At 33.7% G+C, this 26,267-nt stretch overlaps 1 protein-coding gene across 6 annotated transcripts in view; it reads left to right on the top strand.

Moving 5' to 3' along the window:
* The window catches only part of EPHA7 (EPH receptor A7), a 171,927-nt gene that overhangs the window by 97,490 nt on the left and 48,170 nt on the right, over positions 1 to 26,267 (top strand). Inside the window, exon 6 of one of the 6 annotated variants that reach the window (XM_045057859.1) lies at positions 22,163 to 22,329. The exons of the other annotated variants lie outside the window; for them this stretch is intronic. Within the exon in view, the coding sequence (XP_044913794.1) occupies positions 22,163 to 22,242 (80 nt within the window). The 3' untranslated portion in view covers positions 22,243 to 22,329. Of the gene's footprint in view, positions 1 to 22,162; positions 22,330 to 26,267 lie in introns of those variants that run through there. 6 annotated transcript variants of the gene reach the window in all.

Genomic DNA, 26,267 nt, shown 5'->3' with positions numbered 1-26,267 from the left:
ATTTGGCTAATTGTGTTGGGCCATCTTGTCTCTAAAGCATTAAATACTTGTAAAGCTGTGTAAGCTTTAAATATAATTTTCCAAATTATATTTTATGACTAATGAGTATGAAATTTCATATATTGTCAAAACTCCAGTACATTTCTCTATTATAAACTATATCTATTTTCCTCAGTTTTAATTGTACATCTGACCTGTGTCTAATGGCATCTTTTTAAAATGGAAGAGAGATGTAAGCATTCAACTTCTACAGAACCTGTTTTTTCTAGCTACATTCTTTTTCTTGTTTTTAGAGTTACATTCTTAAATATATTTACTAAATATGAAAGGGAATTGTTTTCCTCTCAAGTGAAGTAAAATTGCACTGCAAATCATTTTGTGCTAATGATTGTATTCTTTTAAAATAGCCAAGCATATTCAGTGTCTAATCACTCTGCCTATCACTGGAATATAATGTTAATTTTAAAGAATTCTCTTTTGGCATGAAAGAACTAATATACTGAATCTTTATTTGAATTTTACTTATATATCAAAATGCTTTGCTAAGCTTTTGCTAAACCTGCAGAATATTCCAACATGCTGAAGCTTCTTAGTATTAAAATACGGCATTTATTAAAGCACTTCTGAGTAAAATAAAACCAGGCATGAAAATATAATATTGGGTAAAATGTCTACAGTTTCTGAAGGAGGTTAATTAATCAATGAAATGGATCAGTGATTTCTTTCCTTAAAGGAGTAACCCATTAATACTAGTACACGATAATTGCTACACATTTTGCCACTGAGTCACAGCCTTCATTATCTACCATACTTTCTTATAGCAACATTTCACCCAACTTAATATACAGCCTATATATCTAGTAAATATATCCTAGTAAGAGGGATCTTCAGCATAGAAAATTTATTTTACAGCTTTCCACAGAAATGAAAAAAAATCACTTATAAAATTAACTTTGTCATTGATTTCCAGATATTATTTTCCATGTGAGTTTATAATTATCAGTTGTTGGTTACTAAATAAAGATTACTATAATACTTGATTGTTAATATACGCAGTCTCTCAGGAAATTCCGTTGACTCCACCTTCAACATATTTATATATTTATAAAATATATATGGAGAGAATCTGACTCCACTTCCATGGCTGTCTGACTGTTCCAGGCTACCAGCATTTTTTTACCTGGAAGACTGTGAAACTTTTATGTAGGTCTCTGTTGTCCTACACTTGGGCTGTTACAGTCTGTTCTCATCACAGCAATTAGATCCTTTTTAAAGTACAGACCATTTTATCCCTTTACTCAGAAAGCTGCAATGGCTCCCCCTTGTCATTCAGAGCAGAGGAAAAGTCCACTAGGCCTTAAGTGCTCTGTTTCTTGCCTCACCTTCTTAACCCCTCTGGCCTCCTCTCCTGCCGTTGCCCCCTGCACTCATTTCTTCTAACCACATCAGTCTCTTCCCTGGTCCTGAAACACACTGGAAGTGTGCTTATCTTTGGGCTTTTGCTCTGGCTAATGTTGCTACCTTAAAATTGTCTTCATCTAGATATCTCTTTGGCTAACTCGTCTCCTTCAAATCATCATTCAGAACCACTGTTCTCAATTAGGTCTCTTCCTGACAGCCTACTTAATATGGCAGCTTGTAACTTCTCAACATTTTGACACCCTGACCCTGCTCTACTGTTTCTTTTTTTCCAGAGCACTTTTTACTTTTCGTAGCTACAGTTTTCTTAGTTGTTAGGTTTATTGTCTATCTTCCTTCCAGAGAATGTAAGCTTCATTAGAATAGAGATCTTTCTATTCCTTGATTTTATTCTAGCACTTTGCAAGAGAAATGTGAACATAATAAACCCTTAAGAAATACTTGTAAAATTGAGTTGAATGGTGACATTAGGAAAATGAACTATTATATATATGCTATGTATAATTAAGAATTTAAATTAAATTTAAATAACAACAAAGATTGGAAAGTTGAAACACCTGAAAAATTGGTTATATTTATCAGAAAAGACCACCATTTATTTCCACAGCAATAGTTTTCTGGTTCTAGAATATTAGGCAATTTTAAATTAAAATTCAAAAAAAGAAAGAAAGCCTAAAAAATGAGGAAAACTACATGAAGTTTTAACAACTAATCCCATTATGATATCCCCAAAAGGGTATTAATGTTGCCAGCAAAGCAAAAAATCAAAAATACCCCAAAATTATGGCAAACTTTTATCTCCACTGTTTCATAAGAGCAATTGTTTGAAACCTGTATGAGCAGAAAATAAAATTGCATGATTAAGGATATCTACCAAATTAAATACATTTTCTTTTATTAAATATGCACTAATTTATAGCATTATCTTTTTCTCTTCTCTAGTGAAAACTGCAGTAAGGAATCGCACCAATCCACAAACCTGAACTTAGATACCATGAATTAGTGAACTCATTGGCTTCAAAATGCCGGATTCCAAGTAGTTTCTTTCCATGCATTTCTTTTACTTTCTCACCAAGCAGATGGCAGCATCGTGGCAAGCTATGGAGGCATGCAGGCCAATTTATTCTGCCATGCACTGAAAACTGTGCTAGAATTTGTAGGCAAAATAAAAGCAAGAGAAAAAAACTCACACTTTTGAGAGCCATATTACATACCAAGCACTGTGTTAGTGTTTTTGTATATATTATTTCATTTAAGAAACCCATGAATTAGCCAGAGAGAGATGTTAACACATAGGAATACAGTATGTCTCGTAAGTACAACATTTTTCTTCTGAGGATAATGCCATAGTTGGATTAGCTCTTCAAGCTTCATGCAGTGTAGTGTTTTGATCACAAAGAAATGATAGAGCCTTCCAGATACAGAAAATGATTATGAGGAAGGTATGGAGGTGGGAATGAATGCTCTGATTATTGGATGGCTGACTTGAAGAGAGCTGAAGAGTTCCAACTCCTATTGTAACCTCATTAGATAAGCTGTTTCACCTCTCTCTGTAGCTAATGACTCTCCAAGGGATTCTTAAGCCAGCTGTGATGGCAGCAGGAACCAGTTTCACATATTGTAGGTGCTAGACGAGGTCAAGGATTTCTGCTTTTATAACAGCTGATGGGATTGGGGATGGGTAGGATTTATGTGGGGGGAGTACACAACTGAGCTAGGTTTTTATTCTGGTAAAATTGGTTCTGCCCAAGCAGTTAATATTTAAACTTGTCATTATGTATAACTCTGGGGTCAAGTATAAATGCTGCTTAAGACTAAATCTTCATTTGGCAAGGCCTTATTAAAAGAAAGTTCATAGTTGGATAAATGACTTTGCTAGTATTAAAATGGAATACCCTGAAAAATGTCTGAGAATCAATCATGGCCCATAATTCACATATAAAGGATCAAAAGCAGCACAAAACTGGGTCTTCTATAAATGTGTCTCCCAAATTAGTACCTTTCCTTTCTGAACTTTGTTTCCAGCCCTAGCTTCTATTGTGGTTCATACTGTGCATTCCTAGGACACAACTCCACCTATCATGCAGGAACATGTGAATTAATTTTCACATTAGTTTATTTGAAACATAATTAAAATAGTAAATCTTTAAAATTCCTCTGATAAATTCTAAAGCTGGAAGGTTACAGGGTTTTCTGCAACACTGTTTTATATCTACCCAGGCAAACATACAACACGCACAGAGTAAAGCCCTCAAGAGCATCTGCCCTTAAGCTTGCTTTCATCCTAGCGGAGAGGAGGGAGGAAATCCAAAGTGTCCAGTGTGTTATTATTTGTCTGGCAAAGAGCAGCTGGGGAGGAATGACCCTGGTAAACACAGCAGGTAGCTTTACTAAATGTGCAATATGAAATTACTACATTCCATCTTCAGGCTTTGGTTCAGTTTTCTCTTGTCAAGGCTAATTGTTATTTTCCATCCAACTTCTAAGTGTTTTTAATATTTGTTTTTATAGCTCCATCACTTATACATTTAGGAGCCATACATATGGGAAATACATCCAGAGAATCTTGAAATGGACACCATTAATTTGTGTAATATAGCAACTCAATAATCAACAGGAACTTCTTGAAAATATATCATTCTTCTCTAATCTAATCAGATATAATAAAAATGTATGCGATAGGTTTACTTAGTCATTTTTACCAACTGGTATAGAAAGTAAATACTTTATTCCATTGATATTTATGTGTAAATGATTAATTGCATATCAAATAAGCAACGTGATACCTGGTAGGTAGTAATTTAAAAGGACAGAAATTGCTTAAAAACTGTGTGTAGATGTTTTCAATGAAGTTATATTGTACACAACCTAGAAATTTTGTAAGTGTGGTATGTAATCAAATACGAACTATATCCAAACAATAGCTTTCAAGGTCTCAAAACATATCTGTAGCTCCAGAGGAAGAAACCTTAAGTATTTTCAGGTTGATTCTGTAGAGTAAATCTTAATGTTATAGGCTGCTTGATATGTTCAGTTTGGCAAATGAAACACTTTTTAAGGATTTAGTTTTGAAACATTCAATTATTTAGAAGGTGGAAAGGGAATGTTATGCTCTCATTCTTAAACATAGATAATCTGCTACCTATTCATTGTTAAATAGAACACAATTTTAGAAATCAATTCCTGCCTGCCTTACCAGTTGTGGTTTGAGAGAGTAAGTAGACCCATCTAATTATCTGTTGGCTTTACTCTAGTATTACCATAACTATGGCAGTGCAGAACCTTCCTATGAGAGCATAAATAAACCACATGCTTCCTTTTAAATCTTCTGCTCTCATTGTGCCCTCTAACCATTTTCAAAGAATATAGGAACTTGGTTTAGCCATTTCTTCTTCGACTCTGACAAACTTTAAGTTCTACCACAGCACCGAGGAAATCGACTTTTTCATAAACCACTAAAGATATATTTTAGGGTACCCATTGCAGGAGGCCTAGTCCTGCGGTATGTTTCTTATAAAGCATAAACTGTTTCTCTAAGGAGAGGATCAATAACTGAGATTGGATTATTAGCACTGGAATCATAAGTAAACGAAAAAATTGTGAAAAGCTTAAACAGCTTCACAGGCCATGATATTGGTAAGGCAAAAGCATGGTATACCATAAGTAAGAACCTACACGAGGAAAGGTCAACAGATAGCAGAGGTGTTTATGTTAGAGTTCGAAGACTGGCATGTGTGTTCTTCAGAACAGTGCCCATTAACACGGTTTTCAGGCTGTGTCTCTGATGGTTGTCATGGTTTGGGGTCACGTACATAAGGCATAAGGCAGACTTGCTACTCTGTTGGTGGAACTAAGGTCTCTGCCAATACTCAGTAGATGAATATTCTGATTAATGGTGGTGAGGCAGGTTAGGAGATATGTGGGGACTTGAGCAAGTCTGAGAATCTCCTTCTGCTACATTGTTAAATGCTTATCCAAGTCTAAAATTCTTTATCTCCGAAGTTGGAATCACAATAATAGTTATTAGGATGATTACTGTGCCAGTTAAATAGGTAATTAATATTAGAAAATGTGAGTGGTGGTAATGGGTATATTACGTAAGGTTTGTTGTTTGTTTTTTTCTTTTCTTTTCATGTAACACTTCTTTTGAAAAGAGCAATTTAGCCAAAATGAAACTGCTCAGAATTTATTTTCTGATGTAATTTATTTTGACATACTGTATTTTATAAAACAAATTACTTTAGATATTTTCCTGAATGAAAAGAAATATTTCCTATGGAATTTGCTTGTTTAGCCACAAGGGGAAAAATGTGAACACAATATGATTGTTTCAATATGACTATTTTTCAAAACATTCTAAATAGCTGGTACCATGCATGCTGAGACCACCATTGCTAAATGGAACTAGCATCTTATAGAAACCAGACAGTGGAATAAGTGGATAAATAGAGGGATAAGGCAGCTGAAGCAATAGAAAAATAATAGAGAACAAAGTATAAACCATAAGACAGAAGCAGAAGAATTGAAAAGAGACAAAAGAGATGATGGGAGTGAGAACATGAAATAAGAATATTTTACTGTGTGAGGGCCTTTTACAACATTTATTGTTTTTAGCTATAAAATAAATAACATGTTAGAGAAAATAGGAAATGCAGATATGCACAATGTACAGAATAAGGAAGAAGATAGTCAGCTGTTAAAATCTTCCCAAATTTTTATTAATAACATATATTTGATTCTACCTTTTCCTCAATATCATGTAGTATCATTTTCTTATGAGTGATGTATTTCTTGAGAATGTTACTGACATCACTTTCAGTGGTTTTATATATTTGGATTGTTTTCAACTCTCTGCCATTATTGCTAATCCCTTCCTATTCCTCTAATGATACATCTTGTTGAATCTATTTGGGATACATTTACAGAAATAGAATTACCCAGAGACTTGGTGCTTATCGTTAAATTGCTTTACAAAGGGATTATTTCAGTGTATGCTGTATCTAACACTTTAGGAGAAAACTTGCTGTGAGTTTTGTTGTGTTTTGAACTTTTAGAATACTATAAAGTGAAATACTGAAAAAAATTGATGTCATCTATTAAGGGTATTTTCCGTTGCTGATTTTCATTCAGTTTTCAATGTCTCCCCATGATGAAACTGAAAAATTACATGGGGGTTGAGGGTTACAACTTTCTCCACTGAGGCTGTAACCAAAATTTATATGAACTTGACTCATGTCATAGGCCAAGTAATCTATTCCAAAACTCAGCACCATGAAAATGTAAATGAATTATAATTCATCTTTATTGAAACATACCCCCTTTTAGTCTTTTTAAATGCACTTGTTAGATGCCTGATACAGCAATAAAGCTGTCAAGGAATTCAGGACTGTGAGCCAAACAGAAAGTGACTGAAGTGGTTATAGTCCACCTCTTAAAGATTTGTTCTCCACACCTCTGATCTCACTTTTCTGGTTTGCCTTTTAAAAAGTAAAAACATGAAATGTTATTTTCTTACATAAGTTAACAGAGCATTTATCTACGTTGTTCTTTTAATTGGGCAAGTACTCACATCCACTAATATGAGAAGCTATGTTAATTGCTAGTCTCCACATGAACATTTATTTTGTTCATTACTGACATTGGACTGAAGAATAAAGTGTCATGATAAAATATTTTAGTAATTTTATAATATTTGTGTAGGTATGTATTTATTTTTCATATGCTTATGTTCAATTATATAACTTATATGAGATTAGGATTTATGAAATTTATGAAAATTATGAAATTTATGAAAATTATTAGAAATCTATGAAATTTATGAAATTTGCAAAATAGATTTCATTTTGATATCTTTGATTAGCTATATTGGGCACCAAGGATTTTTTGCATTGTTTCAATACAGGTGATAACTTCTTTATAAGCCATTGAGATCAAGATTGGCTTTTCAATTGAAGTATTTTTTTTTTAATTTTTTTTTTCAACGTTTATTTATTTTTGGGACAGAGAGAGACAGAGCATGAACGGGGGAGGGGCAGAGAGAGAGGGAGACACAGAATCGGAAGCAGGCTCCAGGCTCTGAGCCATCAGCCCAGGGCCCGACGCGGGGCTCGAACTCACGGACCGCGAGATCGTGACCTGGCTGAAGTCGGACGCTTAACCGACTGCGCCACCCAGGCGCCCCCAATTGAAGTATTATTGTGAGAGATGCTGAAAATGTTGGAAAAAAGTTGTGACTTGAAAAAAATGTAGAACTTTGGTAACTATAATGATTTTTTACTATCAGCATTTTATGTGGCGAAGTATTTAATACGGAACATTTTTAAAATAGCTATCATGTCATGAAGAATTTCAAAAAAAAAAGCAAGGTTATTTTGTATATACCCTTTCAAGGGGAAAAGATCTCTGCAATTTATTTATTGAAAGGTATTTGAATTACTTATAAAAATTGTCATACTAAATCTACATACAAATATTCAACCATAAAATTTTAGCTATTATCAGAATACATAGTGCATTGATTCTACTAATTATAACAGCTACAATAATAGAATATTCTTTCCTTTTGTGTAGTAATCTGTTGCATGGCAGCCAGAGCAGGTGTTTAAGGGCCTGTGTGCTCAGCTCAGTGAGCCACAGAGAAAAGGTTCTAGTATCCTGAGCAAGGAGGAAAGGAGATGGTTAGAGCCTGAGACAGAGTTTAAGTTATCGTATAGCATATCACTCAATAGTGATTAAACCTCGAAAGATTAAAAACAGCCAGCATTTAATGAGATAACAAAGAATATGCTTTCTGTTTGGATAGTGTCAGATTTCTGTGACTCTGATACTGTTAGTCTGCTACTGCTGGCTTCGTCTGTTCACCCACATCTCTCCCACGCTGCACCTTTCACCAGGAACGCTGCAAACAGAAGTCAGGATAACGTTCTTCCTTTATGCTGACAGTGGTGACATCTGAACAAAAATGCCTACATTCATATTCATTGTAAAGTATTGATAGATGAGAACTAAGTAAAGACTGTTTACTACTAACACTAGTTTCAGATAACCATACAAGGTACTTTTGTTATTAGTAAATCTTCCTGGTTTCATCCAGGTTCAAAGCATGGATGAGTGCATTCCCCAGAATAAAAAGGACAGGATATGATCACACAGTTGTCAGGGGATAAAGAACACAGTCATGACAATTGATCTATATTACTATATATCATAAGTGTGTACATATTTTAACAGAATTGTTGTTATTTATCCGCTGTCTGCTAATGGCTTCATCTGAATGCCATGAAATTCAGGCTAAGGGGAATATAAACTTGCCTTGAAAATTGTGTACTCTATAGTATAAAATTTAAAATACGATAAAAATGTATTTTATTGAATAGATACTGAATTGAATGTATAGCTTTAATGAAATACATTCAGCTCTCTGGAAGTTTTCTGTTAGAAGGAAAAAAGGGGTGAAGTTAAATAATCTTCTTTCCATGATACCTATTGCTGAGGTATTGTGGGTGTAGTCTAATCCAGAGAAATCTGAATATTATAGCAAAAAAAGTCATTCAAATTGTGTTATCAGAGTCAAAACAACTCAGTTCATGGGCTGAAAAAATTTAAAGGTTTGCTATCTTTGATTTATTTCTGCTATATGGTATATATAATATCTTCTCAATTAGAATTTTATGCTTGTCATCATAGTGAAATTATTTGTGCCACATACTGTCACACAGGTCCTCTGTCTTTTCTGTGTCAGGAAACCAACCAAACATTGATACAATATTGATACAGTGATGACAACATTAAGCATTTCCTTTGTAAACAGATGCAATTTAGATAAGCTTGATAATTTACAGTCTGATTTCATTTTATTTGCAGTGATGTCTTCAAATAGAATATTCATAATCATATTTCTTTTATACAATAGTATTCTATTAAGATTAAATCAAGATATGAATAATTCTAAGTGTGTCTAGCCCTATGATATTTTCTGTTAAAATAAATAATTTCCACTAAACAACTATGTTACTTGGTTTATCTTCATAGAGAGATTTCTCTCTTTCAAGAAGTAGTTGATTTCTCTCACCTGATAAACCAAAAGCTAGTGTTTCCACCGTGGGTTACAGGATTCAGTTCAAATTATAGCCTAGTTGGAAATAAACTGAGGACTGGTGGTGTCGTGCCTTAGAAAATTGAGATGGGTTATCTGTTAAGGGTCTATATTATTTACATATTTTATAAATACATAAATTAATTTGTGTTGCATATGGAATTTTGCTTCGAGGTTAGGGAAAGAAAAAACAACCTATCAACATGAGTTTTGTTCAACATGGGAACTCATTTCACATTTCTAAAAAAGCGTGTATTTAGTTCAGTGTAACAGGCCACGTGAAATACTGTCTGGCTTTAGGTCTTTACTTTCCCTCAATTCTTCAGTTTTTAGATTTTTTTTTTTAATTTTAATGTTTATTTATTTTTTAGAGAGAGACAGAGTGTGAACAGGTGAGGAGCAGAGAGAGAGGGAGACACAGAATCCAAAGCAGGCCAGAGGCTCTGAGCTGTCAGCACAGAGCCCAATGCTGGGCTCGAACCTGCGAACCACAAGATCATGACCTGAGCTGAAGTTGGATGCTTAACTGACTGAGCCACCCAGGAGCCCCCAAATTTTAGAATGTTCAAGTCCATAGTACTGTGTCATGGGTGCATTTAAGGGGTTGGTTATATCAGTAGAAATTACTATTTAATCAAACCCATTTGAGTAGTTGAGAAATAAATTCCTAAAACTTTTTGGTACTTTGTAGGAACCCGGTACTTGGCAAACTCCCTGAGGGTGTTCTTTATATTTTCATTCCCACAGAAGCTAACATTATGGTTCTCTTATCCCATTAAATGAGATAAAGTGGAAAGTTCTCAATATAATCTCTGGCACATCAGCCAAATAAAGAGTCAATCAACTGGGATTCCTGGGAAGCTTTATGAGAGAAGTCAGAAGAAATTGTAGGCTGCTTCCCCAATTCTCCAGTCAAATCATATTTTTTAAATAGTTCTTTTAAAGTTAGAGACATGGTTGGACTTATTTATTTCAAGTAAGTATGATTCTAGCATAAATAGTGACTTTCACACTAGTTTTTCTTTAATGTAAAAGTATTAGCAAGTACTTCCACTTCTTAGACTAAAATAGAGTTTATTCTGATATTTTATTGTGGTGCTCATTATGCAGATTGATTTGTTTCAAAGAAAAAAGGTCTGGGTAGTAACTGAATATCTGTAAATAAGTACTGATGACTGTATTAAATACCATTATATCTGTGTGAGCGTTCAGAGTATATTGGAACAAATTTTTTTTTTAAATCTTTCTACAAGTTTGCAAATGTGGCACTAAGGGAGGGATTGACAGCAGAAAAACAGTCCCTCGTGTCTGTTTCCATAGGTTATTGAATACATTAATGACTGTGATTTTCATGCGCTTGACAGTATACAGCCTACATTATTTTTCACAGTAACCTAAATATGTCTAACAAGTATAAATTAGCATTAATATGTATAAAGAATTAGCAGGACAGCCACTTTCAAAATCACTATTTATTGGTCACTGAATTGTTTAATTATATGTATTGTGGTTTTTTTGTTACCAGAGCAGTATTTCTCTCTTACGTGGTCATTTTAGGCTGGAATTGCCCATGTGGCTTTTAAAGGTTATAATGAAAATGTAGGAGGAAAGATTCCTTAAAAAAACTGAACTTGTCAACAGCATAGGGCATCTAGGGATTATTTGGAAATTTTAATCCACTGCATTCTGTATAGCAGAACTGCTTCAGCCTTTCGTATGATTCTGCAAGCTTTTATTTGCCTAATTGCTTTTCACTATCATCACCTTGTACTTTGCCTTTTCCCTGTTTCACCAAAATTTCCCCCCTTATTTCAGGTTCAACTCATGTTTTTCTTCTGTGAACTCGCTGAGTTGTTCATTGATTCTATATACATGTATTTTGTACCAGGAGGTAATAGAGAAGTCATCAAAAGTTTTGTGAGGAAACATACACACACACACACACACACACACACACACACACACACACACACACATACATCAAAAAATGCAACCCTCATTAGAGATGCAACTTATTCTTTTAAATAAATTTTAGGGGCGCCTGGGTGGCTCAGTCAGTTAAGCATCTGACTTCAGCTCAGGTCATGATCTCACAGTTTGTCAGTTCGAGCCCTGCGTCAGGCTCTGTGCTGACAGCTCAGAGGCCAGAGCCTGCTTTGGATTCTGTGTCTCCCTCTCTCTGTCCCTCTACTGCTCATGGTCTGTCTCTCTCTGTCTCTCAAAAATGAATAAACGTTAAAAAAATAAATTAACAAATAAATAAATTTTAAAATAAATTTTAAAATGAAATTTTAGAGTTTATTTTTAAAATAAACTTTAGAGAGATAAAGGAGATAAGCAACAAGATAAATTAATAAACTATGGGTTATTTTAGAAGGCAATAAACAGAAATTGGTAGTAGGAATGGAGTAGCAAGGTAGGGACTGATTGGCAATTTTAAATAACAGTAAAAGGGTGACATTAGTATCATGAAGAGAGTAACCATGTGCATGTCTAAGGGAAGAATGTTCCAGACAGATGAAATACCGTATGTGAAGCCGTTAGGCTGGACTGCCTGGTGAATTGTGGTAATAAGGCAAGACTTTCACTAAAATGAAGTAAGGTAGTCACCCTGAGGGCTTGGGCTTTTTAACTGAGGTACTTGGGAAGGCAGTAGAGAATTTCAGCAGAAGAGCAACATAATCTGACTCAGGGTTTTAAAGACTCCTCCTGTAAATCGAAATCCACAGCATTCTTTAAAGCATATGTCTTATTTTCTGCACTTGGATCTTACTTTCTTAACCTGATTACATCCTCCTTTAAGTCAAGGACATAAGGTATAATCAATCATTTTATATTCCCTGGAGCATCGAAAATAAAGTAGGTGGTGTAGTGGCATTCAGTAAATAATCATTGATTTGGTTTGGGAGGCTGGAGCTGAACAGATAAAGTAAGCATTGCTACCAGCATTAGCAATCCCAGAAATCTTTTCTACACAGATTCATTAGTTTACCTTGTAAATACAAGCAGGCCGATGGAAACTGCTTTTCTGTTTTCAATCTAGAACCAAGAATAAATCACAAACCCTCAGGATGCCTTTTTGTTGCCTTTCAAAACATGTAGTTTGAGCAAGTATCCAAACTTTAGAACTTAAACATTAAAGTTCCCTGTGTCCTAGAATGCCTAGGTCCTTTATACTTTAACCAGGAAATTTTCCAATGTTCTCTCCGTTAGAGTGCAGTGACAGCTGTCTTTAACAGATGTAAAATCATCTTTCTCCTATTCATTTCTCAGACATTTATGTCTTGCAGCATGTGAGAAGCATATTAAGAGGCAGTTAGGTAATAGTAGAAAGGTTTCCACAGATAATGCTTGACAATTCAATCAAAGAAAATCAGGAGGAACACTTCATGGAAAACGGGTACTGAGGGAAGAGAGGTGAAGTTCCTGTGGACATTTAGAATACAAAGATTGGTCCTTTGCCTTGCTTTTTCATACTTCAGAAACACAACTGCACCTCCATTTTTACAGAATCGTAAATCACCTGTCTACTGATGAAATTACAAAATTAAAAATCTCCTGTAAAAGCCTATTTAATTTAATTTAAAAATGCAGAGTAGCTACTATGCTGATCATGTGCATTGCTTTTGTCTCCATTTATTTCCATTTTATGTCTCAGAAAGGAATATATGGTAATGTTGTACTACTGAAAGTAATCTGTGCGGTCGATCTAAAATTGCAGCCATCAACAATATTTCCCATCTCTTCTGCCGTTTTTCCTCATTAGTGCTTCTCACTGTTAGCATAGTATATATTCTACTTATTCATGTTACTTCCTAGGTATCTCTTTCCTACCCCTATTTAGATGAAGGTTCCTAAGAATCAGATGTATATTTTTAAATCTATCTTATGCATTATTCAGTACTCAGAACTTAATATAATGATATGTTAGGCCCTAAATAAATATTTCTTAATCAAATGAATGAAACAAACATGATATATTTCAGATATATGTATATATATATATATATATACACACAAATGTTTCTAGTTTGTTGTGTTTTAATTGTATATATGCTACCCCATGACCCAGAGAACTTTAAATTTTTTGCCTATCATTTGCTTAATGGTTTATGAGAATAGTATCATGATTTGAAAAAAACAATATCCATAACAAAGTTATAAAAATACCTATTCATATGTTCTCCTAATAAATGGCTTAGATCTTATGTTAAATTTTTGAATTATCAGGAATATATTTCATATACAGTGTGAAGGTGTTTCTGCCTTTCACTAATCTTTTCAGTTGCTTTGGTATTACTTACTGTAAAGCTATCCTTCTCACACTATTTTAAAATGCTTAAATTGTCTACCAAGGCCATATAGAGACTGGAGCCTGTTTCTGAACTTTCTAATCTTAATTATTCATTCTTTATGTTTTGCCTAATATGATATGTTTAACTTACTATAGATTTATATTTTATATTTTATAATTTGCACCACTTAATTGTAATTATTCTTAATTTTATTAATTCTTCTATTTACTTTTCCAGCTAAATTATAGTATCTTTTTGATTAAAAAAAGTCTCTTGAAGTTCTCATTGAATTGTAATATTTTTAAATTTATATAATATTTGAATACAGTAGTTATCTGTCCAGCATTGAGTCTTCCTATCTCAGAAAACATTCTATACCCTTTTTAAATACATATGTCTCTCTGTAGCTGAATAAAATTATTATTTTCTTTATAGAAGTCCTGTTGATTTCTTAGGTTTATTCCTAGGTGATCATTCTTAAAGAGTTTTTACATCTAAGGAAAATAAAATAGCTGTTGACTTGCAGAGCTGTAAGTCTATATAGTAAGAAAACCTTTTCAATTCATAAAATTTACAAATATGTGCTATATTTTAAAGGCCATAAAATAGTACACTATAAATAATTGATCATGTACTCCTTCGCAGCCAATTTACTCAACTGAGAATTTCTTGAAAGTGCTTCACACCATGCTCCGTGGTCCAACCCTTTAAACTCTGTAACAAAAAGACATTTATAAATGGAAATGTTTTTTGTTTCTGGTCTTTGTACTTCTACTGTATGGATCAGAAAAGTATTGCCATGTAGCTGTCCAGTTAGGGGCAATTTGAAATACCAGAAAACCCACTGACCATAAAACAAGTAAAACTGAATTCTAATCCAATCTCCTACTAAGTAAACATTTACCTCACTTCACTTTTTGGAGTCTTAGTGTCCTAGCTCTAAAATTCAAGATACTGAATTGGAAAGATATTTTAGTTTATTCACTGTGTTCTCCTGCGTTCCTAATATATGGCAGTGAATAAGGCAAAGTCCCTGTCGTCATGGGAATCAGATTCCAGTGCACCAAGAACTATTCTGGTTCTAACATTGTCTGTGTCTATTGCAAATTGTGATGAAGTGTGGGGGAGAACTAAACCTTAAGTTATAATCAAGAAAGTTATTAAAGTCACTGGTATCCAAACACAGTAAATTGGTGACTATGACCAAAATCAAAAGCTCAGATTAAAGTATCATGTAGTATTCAGTTCGGCCAGTGTCTGCATGTCTGTGGACATGCTTCTTTCCCTTTCCCTTTCTGAACTTCAAAATGCTCATGTGTACAAAGACTATAATAATATAATCTCTTAAAAAAGACTGTGCTCAATAAATGTTAATTTTATCCCTGTTCAACATCCCCTGTGATATATTCCTAAAATTGGAACTTTTCTTCACTCATAAATTACATTAGGCTGAGGTCAACCTAAAGATCACAACAGGTCAAAAATAGAGGAGGGATAAGAAGGAGCTTCTCTGTTGAACAGGATCTACCAAACACCTCCTGGAAAGGTAACCTCTGAAATGTCATGTATTTAAGGTAGACCTTGTTTAGTTGAAGGCTAATTTTGTTCCCATCCAAACTAAGGATAATTCCAACTCTAATCAATGGAGAATTACATATGAAATATCATAATGGAAATGGTGACCTGGGTATTTTGGGCAGAGACATATGCTGAAATAGAAACTTCAATGGCTTAAAATGCATTTAGCTCAAGCCTTTGTAGTATGTTTTGGTGCAAGCTTGCAGATACAGTATATAGGAACCTCAATTACCAAGTTCCTGTTTTGAGTAAATAGCTGCCCTGTAGGTCACTAAGTGCTATTGCTGACAAGGTTGTATATGAGAAAGCTTTCATTTTAATAACTAGTGGCAACTTGCACTTATAAAGAACCTTGCATTTCTCGAAATCCTTCTTTAGTTCAGAATGGCTACACAGAATTGCAGCCACCCCTGGAATAGTCATCCTAAACCAGTTATTAACACAGGACTAAATGGAAGACAAAGAAAAGGAGACTTTTTGAGTAGAGACAGCACCAAAATTTATTCTTATGAAATGTGGTCTGGGGCCTTTATGGACACATTGAACAAAGAGAACTTTGGTTAAAAAAAAAATGTTTTTCTTAAGATTCATATGCAATAACCTGCAAATAATTAAGCTTATTTTCCTCAAAAGTAAACTGGGCCTACTACAGAATCTACCTCGTGGTTGTCACCACTTGGTGCTATAGGTTTAGTGACCTTGTGAAAATTATAGTTCTTGTAATCTGTTTCCTGTCAGTAAAATTATGAAAATGTCTCCTCCAAAGACTGGTTGTTTTTTTTTTTTAATTTTTTTTCAACGTTTATTTATTTTGGGGACAGAGAGAGACAGAGCATGAACGGGGGAGGGGCAGAGAGAGAGGGAGACACAGAATCGGAAACAGGCTCCAGGCTCTGAGCCATCAGCCCAGAGCCCGACGCGGGGCTCGAACTCACGGACCGCGAGATCGTGACCTGGCTGAAGTCGGACGCTTAACCGACTGCGCCACCCAGGAGCCCCTCCAAAGACTGTTTTGATGATTAAATGAGGTGCTTATATAGGGCATCTTCCACCGTGTTGCAAAATGAATGGCGTCCATAGAGAAGAGATAATTTTTTTTAAATGCAATTGACAATTGTAAAAAGTAAACAGACAAAAGTCTATAAGGGGCAATGTTATACACATGGTTTTATATAGAAAACTACAAACATTCTCAGATGACATAAAGAAGACCTCAAAATATAGAAAGCTCGACAATATTTATTGCTTGGAAATCTTCATACCCTAAATATATCAAATTTTTTCAAATGGGTTTATATATTCAATGTGATTAAAATCAGATTTCTAATACAGTGTTTGCATATGTGTAAAACTTCATTCCTAAATTGACTGAAACGGGAAATGGCTAGGAATGGTACAACAATTTTGAAGAAAAAGGCAGGAAATGTAGTATAAAGCTATGTAATTAAGAATACGGTAATAGCAAAAGACAGTAAGTACCCTAATGCAAAAAGACAAATATCTCAATCATATTTGGAAATAGGATCTATGATGGAAGTGGCATAATTAAATAAATAGTAATACAATACTATTTACTGTACTGCACATAATAAATCACTATCCATAGAATGAGACATTGTGAGGAGAGAAACATAACTTCAACAATTTTAAAGAAAATATAGAAGGCTTTCTTTATGGCATTTTATAAGAGAAGAAATTTCCTGGAAACACAGTCTGTAAAGAAAAGATTGATAAAATTGACGCAGAAGTGAAAGTATAAGCTACACGATGAGCAGGAAATGTTACATGTTATATATATATATATATATATATATATATATATATATATATATATATAATGTTAATCTGCATGTATAATATGTATATATGTACATATGAGTATAACATATGTAATATATACATATTATGTTATATAGATGAGAAATGAATAGAATCCAGTATTTATACTAAAAAAATACAAAATACTAAGAAAAAGAAAACCTGATATATGAAACTAAAGAAATGGGAATGAATGGGTAATAAATCAATAAACAGGGAAATTCAAAAATGAACAGCAATGAAAAACCACTTAATATATGAAAGTAAAATGTTAATTAAAAATATAACAATATCAAGTGTTGTCTAGAATGCATAAAAATGGAACATTTCATAAATTTCTAATCAACTAAGAATTTATAAAACTGCTTAGAGTAATGTAGCAATATCTATTAAACTGAAAAGAATATTACTAATGAAATCATAGTAGACACACAGTCACAGTGGTTCACTGTATTTTCTGTAATCACTTAATTACAAATAAAAATAGACATTAACTTAAATGTCTATTAAGACAATGCTGGATAACAATTATCTTTCTATTTATATAATATGTAGGATTTAAAAAAAAATTCTTCACCTAGTTTTGTCCAAAGTTCCCTCCGTAGCCTCCCTTCTCCTTTTTCTCTTCTTCTCTCGCTCTCCCTGTCTTTCGATTTCAAAAAGTAATCACTTTGGAGGATTTGGAAGATCTTTTAAGAAAAAAATTAATTCAAAACTGTTACATATGAAGCTTTGAGAAGATGACTACCAAACAAGTCAATCTATTTTAAAATAGAAATGTCACATGTTTCAGGTGAACTCGGTAAAATGTGTGTAAACAAAACAAAATTATTAATTCTACTTTCTGTAGACTTCCAAGACTATGACTTATTGTCACTGCCCTATGTGAATCCTTACCTATTAACAGATCCATTGAAAAAGTTGGATTTAAATTCATCATGAAAAAATAATAATTAAGAGAGGTATAGAAGTTTTTGAGAGCTGGTAAACTGCAATTAATGTAACTATAGTTTCCTATGATGATATATATTATATTTATATGTTCTTTGATACAAAACAACACTTGACAAATGTTTTTTTAACACACGTTAAAACAATGCTTAATGAATTTGTAACGCTGTAATCTTATTTTTGTGTATATTGGGGAATATTCACATTAACAAGGGTCAAACTCGTCACCCATCAAAAAATGTGCATTTCTCCAACACATATTCTTCCATTTTAGTATGTTAGTAGTTACATGTAAATCAACTTTTGATACATCAGAATGGAGTTTATGTTCTTAACCATGTTTGCCATTGACTTTATTTAAAGTTGGACTACCTTGACACATTGTCCCCAGTGCACTGCTTGTTTAAAGGGTAAGGAAAATCCTTATTATTACAGGGGAAAAAGTGCTTTGGTATATTCTATTCAGAGTCCAGGGTTAGAACCTAGGCTATGTTGTCATCTCCACATTCAAAATCATAGTGTATTAAGACTTTTTCCACAGCTAACATCCTTGAGGTTGACATCTTCTTGTGACTGAGTAGATAGCAGCAAGAAATTCAATTACAGCAAGCCGGCTCTGTCATTGCACCTGTCTGCTTGCGGAGGAAATGATTTGTAAATTGGGCTTTATCTTTCCCATCCCATAAATCTCCTGTCCATAATTGACACTTGTCACCATAGATGAATAGGGGGAGAAAGAAAACAGAAAGTAAATGAGCAGCCCACCTGGGAAAATGATGTCTTGTTGCCTTTGGGAGTCATTTACAAACAGCAGTACCTACGGGCCAGAGTTTTTATCCACAAGCAGGTGGCAAACATTTTGCTATTGAAAAATACAGTGCCTGAGTTGAATCACAACAAACACCAGACAATCTAGTGATAATTAATGTATAATATTTTCTGGAGAATATAAACATGTCTTCCAAAGAAATAGAAGCTTTACTTTGCTATTTTTGAAGCTTTCTTATTGCTGCTGCACATTTGTAAGTATCAGGTTGGTGTCTGACCTGTCAAATGCATTCATGAAGCAAGCATTTTGGCTGTCTTGGGAGTTGATATTGTCACTTGTTACACAACTCAACATCAGTTCAAAGTTGTTTAATACCAGTGTCGACAGATTGGTTTTAAAAAGACATAAGAATGACGATGTTTTCTTTCAAATGTCAAAGAAAGGAACAAGGGATTTCATAAAGATGATCTTGGGAGCAAGCACTAACCATAAACACATGACAGATAAACCTTCATATCTAATTTCCCTAAATGACTCATTTAATTTTATATTTCTTTCTGAAGCTTATCTCACATTGTGAGACATGCGTACTTTAAAACAAGAAAAATGTTTCAGAATTTAATAATCTCTTGATACTGAAATGCCTGAGAATTCTGAAAAAAAAATCATTCTTAAAATATCTCCAAAATTTTCATTGTTTTAAATACAAAATATAACCATATGTGCAAATAAATTCAAATGACAGAACAAATTCTTTACAAGCTAAATTATGAATAACAAAAATCATTGTGTATGCATCATGTATGGCTTTGAATAGTGTTTTCTTCATATTACTTGTTTTTTCGATAATTTAATTCTCAAATGCATATCTTTTATCAATATTTTAATCATCTTTGACTTATTAGGAAATAAGAACTTAGCATTCCTTTTCAATTTTTCAAGATCGAGAATTATTTCTTTCATCCATATGACTTACAAATAGTTCTAACCAATAGGGTAACATCTTCAACACTCTCTTTGCTCCCACAGATGAGCAAATTATAAAGAGTATATTTTTCCTAGAATGGGAGCAGACTATTAGAAATGGAGCTTTGGCAAGAGCGTAGATTTAACTTAAATACCTCTATATGCCTGTCACCTGGGATTCCACGGGTTGTTTGCCTACCTACGTAGCATTTACAGAAGTTGTAAGCATTCTGTTATTTTTATGCTACAAAATGAAAGTTTGTCCAAGGAAGTTAACTTGCTCCTCTGTAGGTTATTGTTAGCGTAAAACAAATGATTTATTTATGCCCACTTTAGTATGCTGGGCTTGTAAACACAGCAGGGAATTTCTTGGATATTGATCTAAAGCAATAGGCATTTATAGCATAATATGGTGGTATTCCATAACCCTTTATCAAGGTCAGCTTTGTCATCTGGCAACTTAACTGAAGAACAAAGAAAAATCTTTCAATACAAGTAAGAGTGTTACATTTTTAACTGCTTTTGCTTAAATCAGCAGTTTTTAATAACAAATATATCGGCTCTTGTTATCTAAGGAGTATCATCAGTCTGGACACATATATTTAAAATACTCGGGTGATATGAGCAATATCAGCCAGCATTGAAAGTAGACATGTGAATATTGTATTCACATGACAAATTGTTTTAAAGCTTCTGTAAGCAGATGCATTATTTGTCCAAGTGTCAAAAAACCTTTCAGTTTGTCCCACAACCATGTATGGAGTGCTCCCTTTGTGTCTGGTACGGTACAGTATCTGGATATAACCATGAGGAAATAGATAGTCCTTACCCCAGTGGAGCTCATCATATTCTGTTAGGGAGGAACTCTGCATGAAGTATACACCAAGTAAGGACAAGCTGAGCTTTTGGTTGTCTTGAAGTTATGAGCAGGTTGCCAGCAGGCTGGGGTATAAGGATTTCCAAATAGAGGAAATCGAGCCACCATAACCATGGAGTAATGAAATAGCATGAACTGTTTAAAAAAAGAGAGATTTTCCTGTTAAAGAACCTTGACGGCATTTTGCAACCCTGACATAAAGATATGAGAAGGAAATGATGGGTAATTGGTACTGGAGGAGTAAACAGAGGCCAGTCACAACAGACCTTGTATGCTGTGTTAATTTCATGACACTTCCTCTCCATTCTGTACTTAGTATGCTAAGAACTTCCTGTCTTTTCTCATTTTATACTTTCAACAGCTCAGTATTATCTTAAAACTCGATATTATCTTCATTTGAGAGGTGAGAAAACTGAGGCAGAATGAAAGGAAGTGTGTCTGCAGTAACACCTCTTAAGGTACCCAACACTCTGACTCTTAATTGGGATTTATTAAAAACACTTTAAAGTATCAGAATAACATGATTAAAATGTGTTTTGAAAGGTTATAATAACATTGTTGGGATGCCTGGGTAGCTCAGTCGGATAAGTGTCAGACTTTGGCTCAGGTCATGATCTCATGGTTCATGAGTTTGAGCATTGGATCAGGCTCACTGTTATTGGCACAGAGCTACTTTGGATCCTCTGTACCCCCCCCCCCCATCTCTCTCTTTCCCTTTCCTGCTTGCACACACACACTCTCTCTCTCAAAAATAGATTTAAAAAAGGATTAAAAAATAATAATAGTAAATAAAATTTTACAATAGCATTATAAAGAAGTGTTAAGGTCATAAATCAATTAAGTTAACAAACCAACATATTAGCAAAGAAAATTCCCTATAATCAGAAAATATTACAGTTTATAATTAATATCAGGAGGTTTAACATATAATGCTTTATATAGTAAATGTCATCCTTACATTAGAATTTGTATGGATGATTTCAAATTTTGTAGAGCATTTACCAAGTAATGTTCAAAATAAAAATAAATTATGTAGGACATAATAATTGAATAAGACAGTTCCTCTCTGCACCTCAGCAAGTGCCTAAGTATAGGATATCCCCATGGACTCCAAATATATCGTATTTAAAATATTTGTTAAATTTTAAAATGCCAGTTTACATTAAAAAATGCAAATAAATGTAAATGAACTGAATAGAAATATTTCTTGATGTATTGCTTTGTAAAGTCGTTTGGCATGTTTACTTTAATTTCTTTCTTAATAATGCTAACATGTATTGAAAGATTGCTAATTGCTAAGTATTGTGCTAAGTGATTTACATTCATTGTCTTTCTAAATTCTTGCAACACTCCTTTTATTCCCATTTTATTCTCATTTTATTCCCATTTTGCAGATGACTCAGAGCAGTTTAGCAACTTGAGCAAGATGACAAAACTAATCAGTGGCAGAGCTGGGATGGAAGCTTTTCTGTGACTTCAAAGCTTGTGAAGTTGGGGGTGGCGTCGTTGGCAATGCACTGTCTTTCTGTTTACTATAATTACCCAGATATGCATATAAAATGATAACCAATCATATGTTGTGGTGGTGGTAGTTAATTTCAAGCATTTAACCTAGAATTGTAAAGTAGTTTTTCTTCTAACTCTGGGCCATAATGGAGTTAGAGTTTTTGCATGCATGGGCACGTGTGTGTGTGTGTGTGTGTGTGTGTGTGTGTGTGTGTGTGTTCTCACACCAAGTGTCTCACAGTCAAATGACCTTTTGCACCTTATCGAAGGAATAATGTACAGTTTTCCAAATGGATAGAGGGCAGCCGCTAACTAATGGTTCTTGTTTCTTGAACATGTAATCCCGGTAATCTGCTACCAGAAAATTATCCCTTGTCTGTTATTTAACGATAGAACGTTAATCTATTTTGCAACCTTTATCAAATATTTTATTTGGTTTGTATGGCTAGATCCTTAATGATAATTCTTTCTTTTGTATTTGACTAAAAAATCTCAAAACCATAAAAACACTGGACTTCTGTCAAATTCACAAATTCTTATTTTATTTTTATTTTTTTTAAGTTTTACTTAAAATCCAATTAGTCAGTATACAGTGTAATGTTAGTTTCACATTTACAATATAGTGTTTCAACACTTCATACAACACCAGTGATCATCACAGCAGTGTCTCTCCCATTCCTCCACCCACCTCTCCTCTGGTAACCATCAGTTTGTTCTTAGGAGTCTGTTTCTTAAAGAGAGAGTCAACTAAAAGTTCTTATTTTAAAATACTTTGGAAGAAAACTTCTATTCAAAGTAAATTCTTCGTAAGTACAAACCATGTAGAATCTGCCTTCCACTTTTCATTGATATGTAGCACAAAATATGTTACACAATCGTTTCTGTTTACTATCCCAAGCAATTTAGAACAAAAATAAGTAATGTGTCTAGAAATATGATGGAGTTTTCCAGAGAAGCTCTTCTTTCCAGAAGAACTTCCAGAGAAGTTTTCCAGAGAAGTATTCCAGAGAAATATTAAGTGAACATCAGCAGGGTACTGTTTGCAGTACAATTGGGATATGTTTCATTGTTGTGTTGGTTACCTGCAGTTGCATATTTTGTTTTGTTTTGTTTTATGGTGATGATGAATGATATTTGTATTAACCAGGAAGTAGAATTGCCTTTAATGAATCATTCGTGTGACTTTCTGCCAGGACTCTAATCTTAAAATTCCTGGACAGTGGGGATCCTGAGAAGCCTGGGGATCACTGAGCTAAAATTGTTATATAATGGAAGGTGCTCATAACCCCTCATCTCTTCACTTCTCAAGAAACAAAAGTCGCTGAGTCTTGGTAGTAGTTTGTGGAGAGTTTGCTGATTTAAGGTGAAAGACCTCTACACTGAATAAGTAATGTAAAACTAAAAAAAAAGAAAAAGAAAAACTAAGAGAGGAGAGAGAGAGAGAGAAGGAGAAGAAGGAGAAGGAGAAGACGAAGAAGAGGAGGGGGGGGGGGGAAGAAATCCTTTCTATTCCAGAGGAAAATTTTCAATCAGAATTTTGTAACAAAAACGAACTATAGTGACAATAATCCCTTAAAATTAAACCTGGCAAGTTGACCCACAGAGTTGAGCAAACATCTAATGCTATTTCTCATGTATGGATTGTTGTTTGAACAGGGTGTTGAAGAGTTATCAATGCCATACCTTTATTAAATACTGAATTTATTTTTAGAAGATATCAGCCAATAAAATTTCTGAGACTGCCTTCCACAAATGAGAAATATCTTTGAGAATATATAAATATTTTATTTCACAATACCTTTCTGTAGTTACCACATGAGGGAAATTACTAGCCATAGAATTAGCAAAATATGTTGATCATAAATTGCTAGCTACAAATATGAAGATGTTTTTATATAAATATCATATGTGTATGTATATATATATATATGTGTATGTAGTCTTATATATGACATATTTAAAAGTCATTTATGTGACTTTACATTTTAGATGGTATAAATAAAAGACTGTAAGTATTTTATTACATGGATAGTTACTTAGAATAAATATTTAAAAGGTAACTTTTACCACTGTAAGTATATACATCATTTCAGACAAATAATAAGAAAATAGGTATAAACTAAAATCCACCATTATAATAACCATTTAAATACAAATTCAGGGAATTGAAACCAACTTTTTTTCCTTATTACTAATTTTTTTAATTGCCATAGTTAAAATACAATGTCGCATTAGTTTCATTTTGATAGGCTTTATTTTACTAACAAGTGTATAAAACCAATGATTTTACATGTCCTACTTGATCTCCAAAGTCCCATGCAGGCACATAGAATAATATATAAGATGAAAGAACTTGATTGTGTGTGGAAAATTTTTGTTAATAAAATAAAGCCCCAGAATACTATAACCAATATTATTCTAGGTACTTTTAAAAGCTGTTAGTTTAAAAAAAAAAGCTGTTAGTTTAAAAACCATTTGAATTAATAGTTTGAATTCATTGGTATCAAAATTTATCTAAGTGATGACTGAAAATTACCAAAAATTCATTGCTGACTTTTGCATTATCCTAATGAACAGATTGGTATCCCTAAGTTGTTTCTTATTTTAAATCATTTGGAGATTTATGATTTCTCCCTCGAAGAACTGCAATATACATTGCAAGCAGTAGTAAAAAAAAATGAAGTGTCATCTTAAGGTATATAAACTACACTACAAAGTTCTATGAGATATTTTAGCACTGTAATTTGAGAGAACTAAACTAGAAGTAAAGAAGCAAAGTTGCTTCCTAGAGGAAAATTTTAGATAATTGAGGGTTGTTATATTTGTTCATTAATCCAGAATTTAATGGATACCTAGAGACTGGGAAAAATAGTGGGGACATACTGGTTAGCAAAACCAAACATGACCTCCCAACCTTATACAACTTACAGTCTAGTGGGGGAAATAGACATTCATCAAATAATTTTATAAACACATGTCAATTTCCAGCTCTGAAGTGCTGTCAAGAGGGATTTCCTAAATCCAGGAGAACACTTAATAGGTTGGATTGTATCAGAGAGGAGAAGAGAAGTTGGAAAAGATACACTAAGAGAAACAGTCACAATGATGTTTTAATTCAGTGCAAAAGGAGTTTAACACAGCTGAGGAATAAAATGGAGTACCAGATACACAGAGTAATGGAGATTGAATGTGGTGAGACTGAAAAGATAGATGGAGGTCAGACAGTAAGTCATGTTAAGAATTTTGGTTCTTATTCTAAGAGTCATCAAAAGCCTATTTTTAACAGCTTTCATTAGATATAATTTGCATACAATAAAATTCACATATTTCAAGTGTATAATTCAGTGATTTTTAGTAAATTTACAGGTTTTGTAACCATCACCATAATTCAGTATTAAAACATTTTCTTACCCCAATGAGATCTGCCATGCCCAGTTACAGTCACTCTCCATTTCTACCCCTACACCTAGCCAAATACTAAGCTATTTTGTGTCTATATAGGATCATATAGGATTGTCTTTCTAAATATTTTATATAAATAGATTCATACAATGTGGGTCCTATGCATCTGGAATTTTTCACTTAGCATAATGTTTTGGGTTATTTTTTTTTTATGTTTATGTCTGAGAGAGTGTGAGCAGTGGAGGGGCTGAGGCGGGGGTGGGCAGAGGATTCCAACTGGGCTCTGTGCTGACAGCAGCAGTCCTTATGTGGGGCTCAAACTCATAAACCATGAGATCATGACCTGAGCCAAAGTCAACTGACTGAGCCACCCAGGTGCCCCTATCATAAGGCTTTTTGAGGTTCATACTTGTTGGCCCATCCATTTTTACAGGTTAATACTGTCCCCTTGTAAGTATTCCATTTTATGTGTTCATCAGTTGATGGACCTTTAGGTGTTTCTTTTTTTTTTTTTTTTTTTTTTTTTTTTCTGCATGAATAATGCTATTCTGAACATCCAGGTTTGAGAATTCATGTAGACCTATGTTTTCT

This window comes from Felis catus, chromosome B2 (assembly GCF_018350175.1).
Source record: "Felis catus isolate Fca126 chromosome B2, F.catus_Fca126_mat1.0, whole genome shotgun sequence".
Lineage (NCBI taxonomy): Eukaryota > Metazoa > Chordata > Mammalia > Carnivora > Felidae > Felis > Felis catus.
Note: the sequence above shows the minus strand (reverse complement) of the source record. Positions and strands in the feature narration are given on the sequence as shown.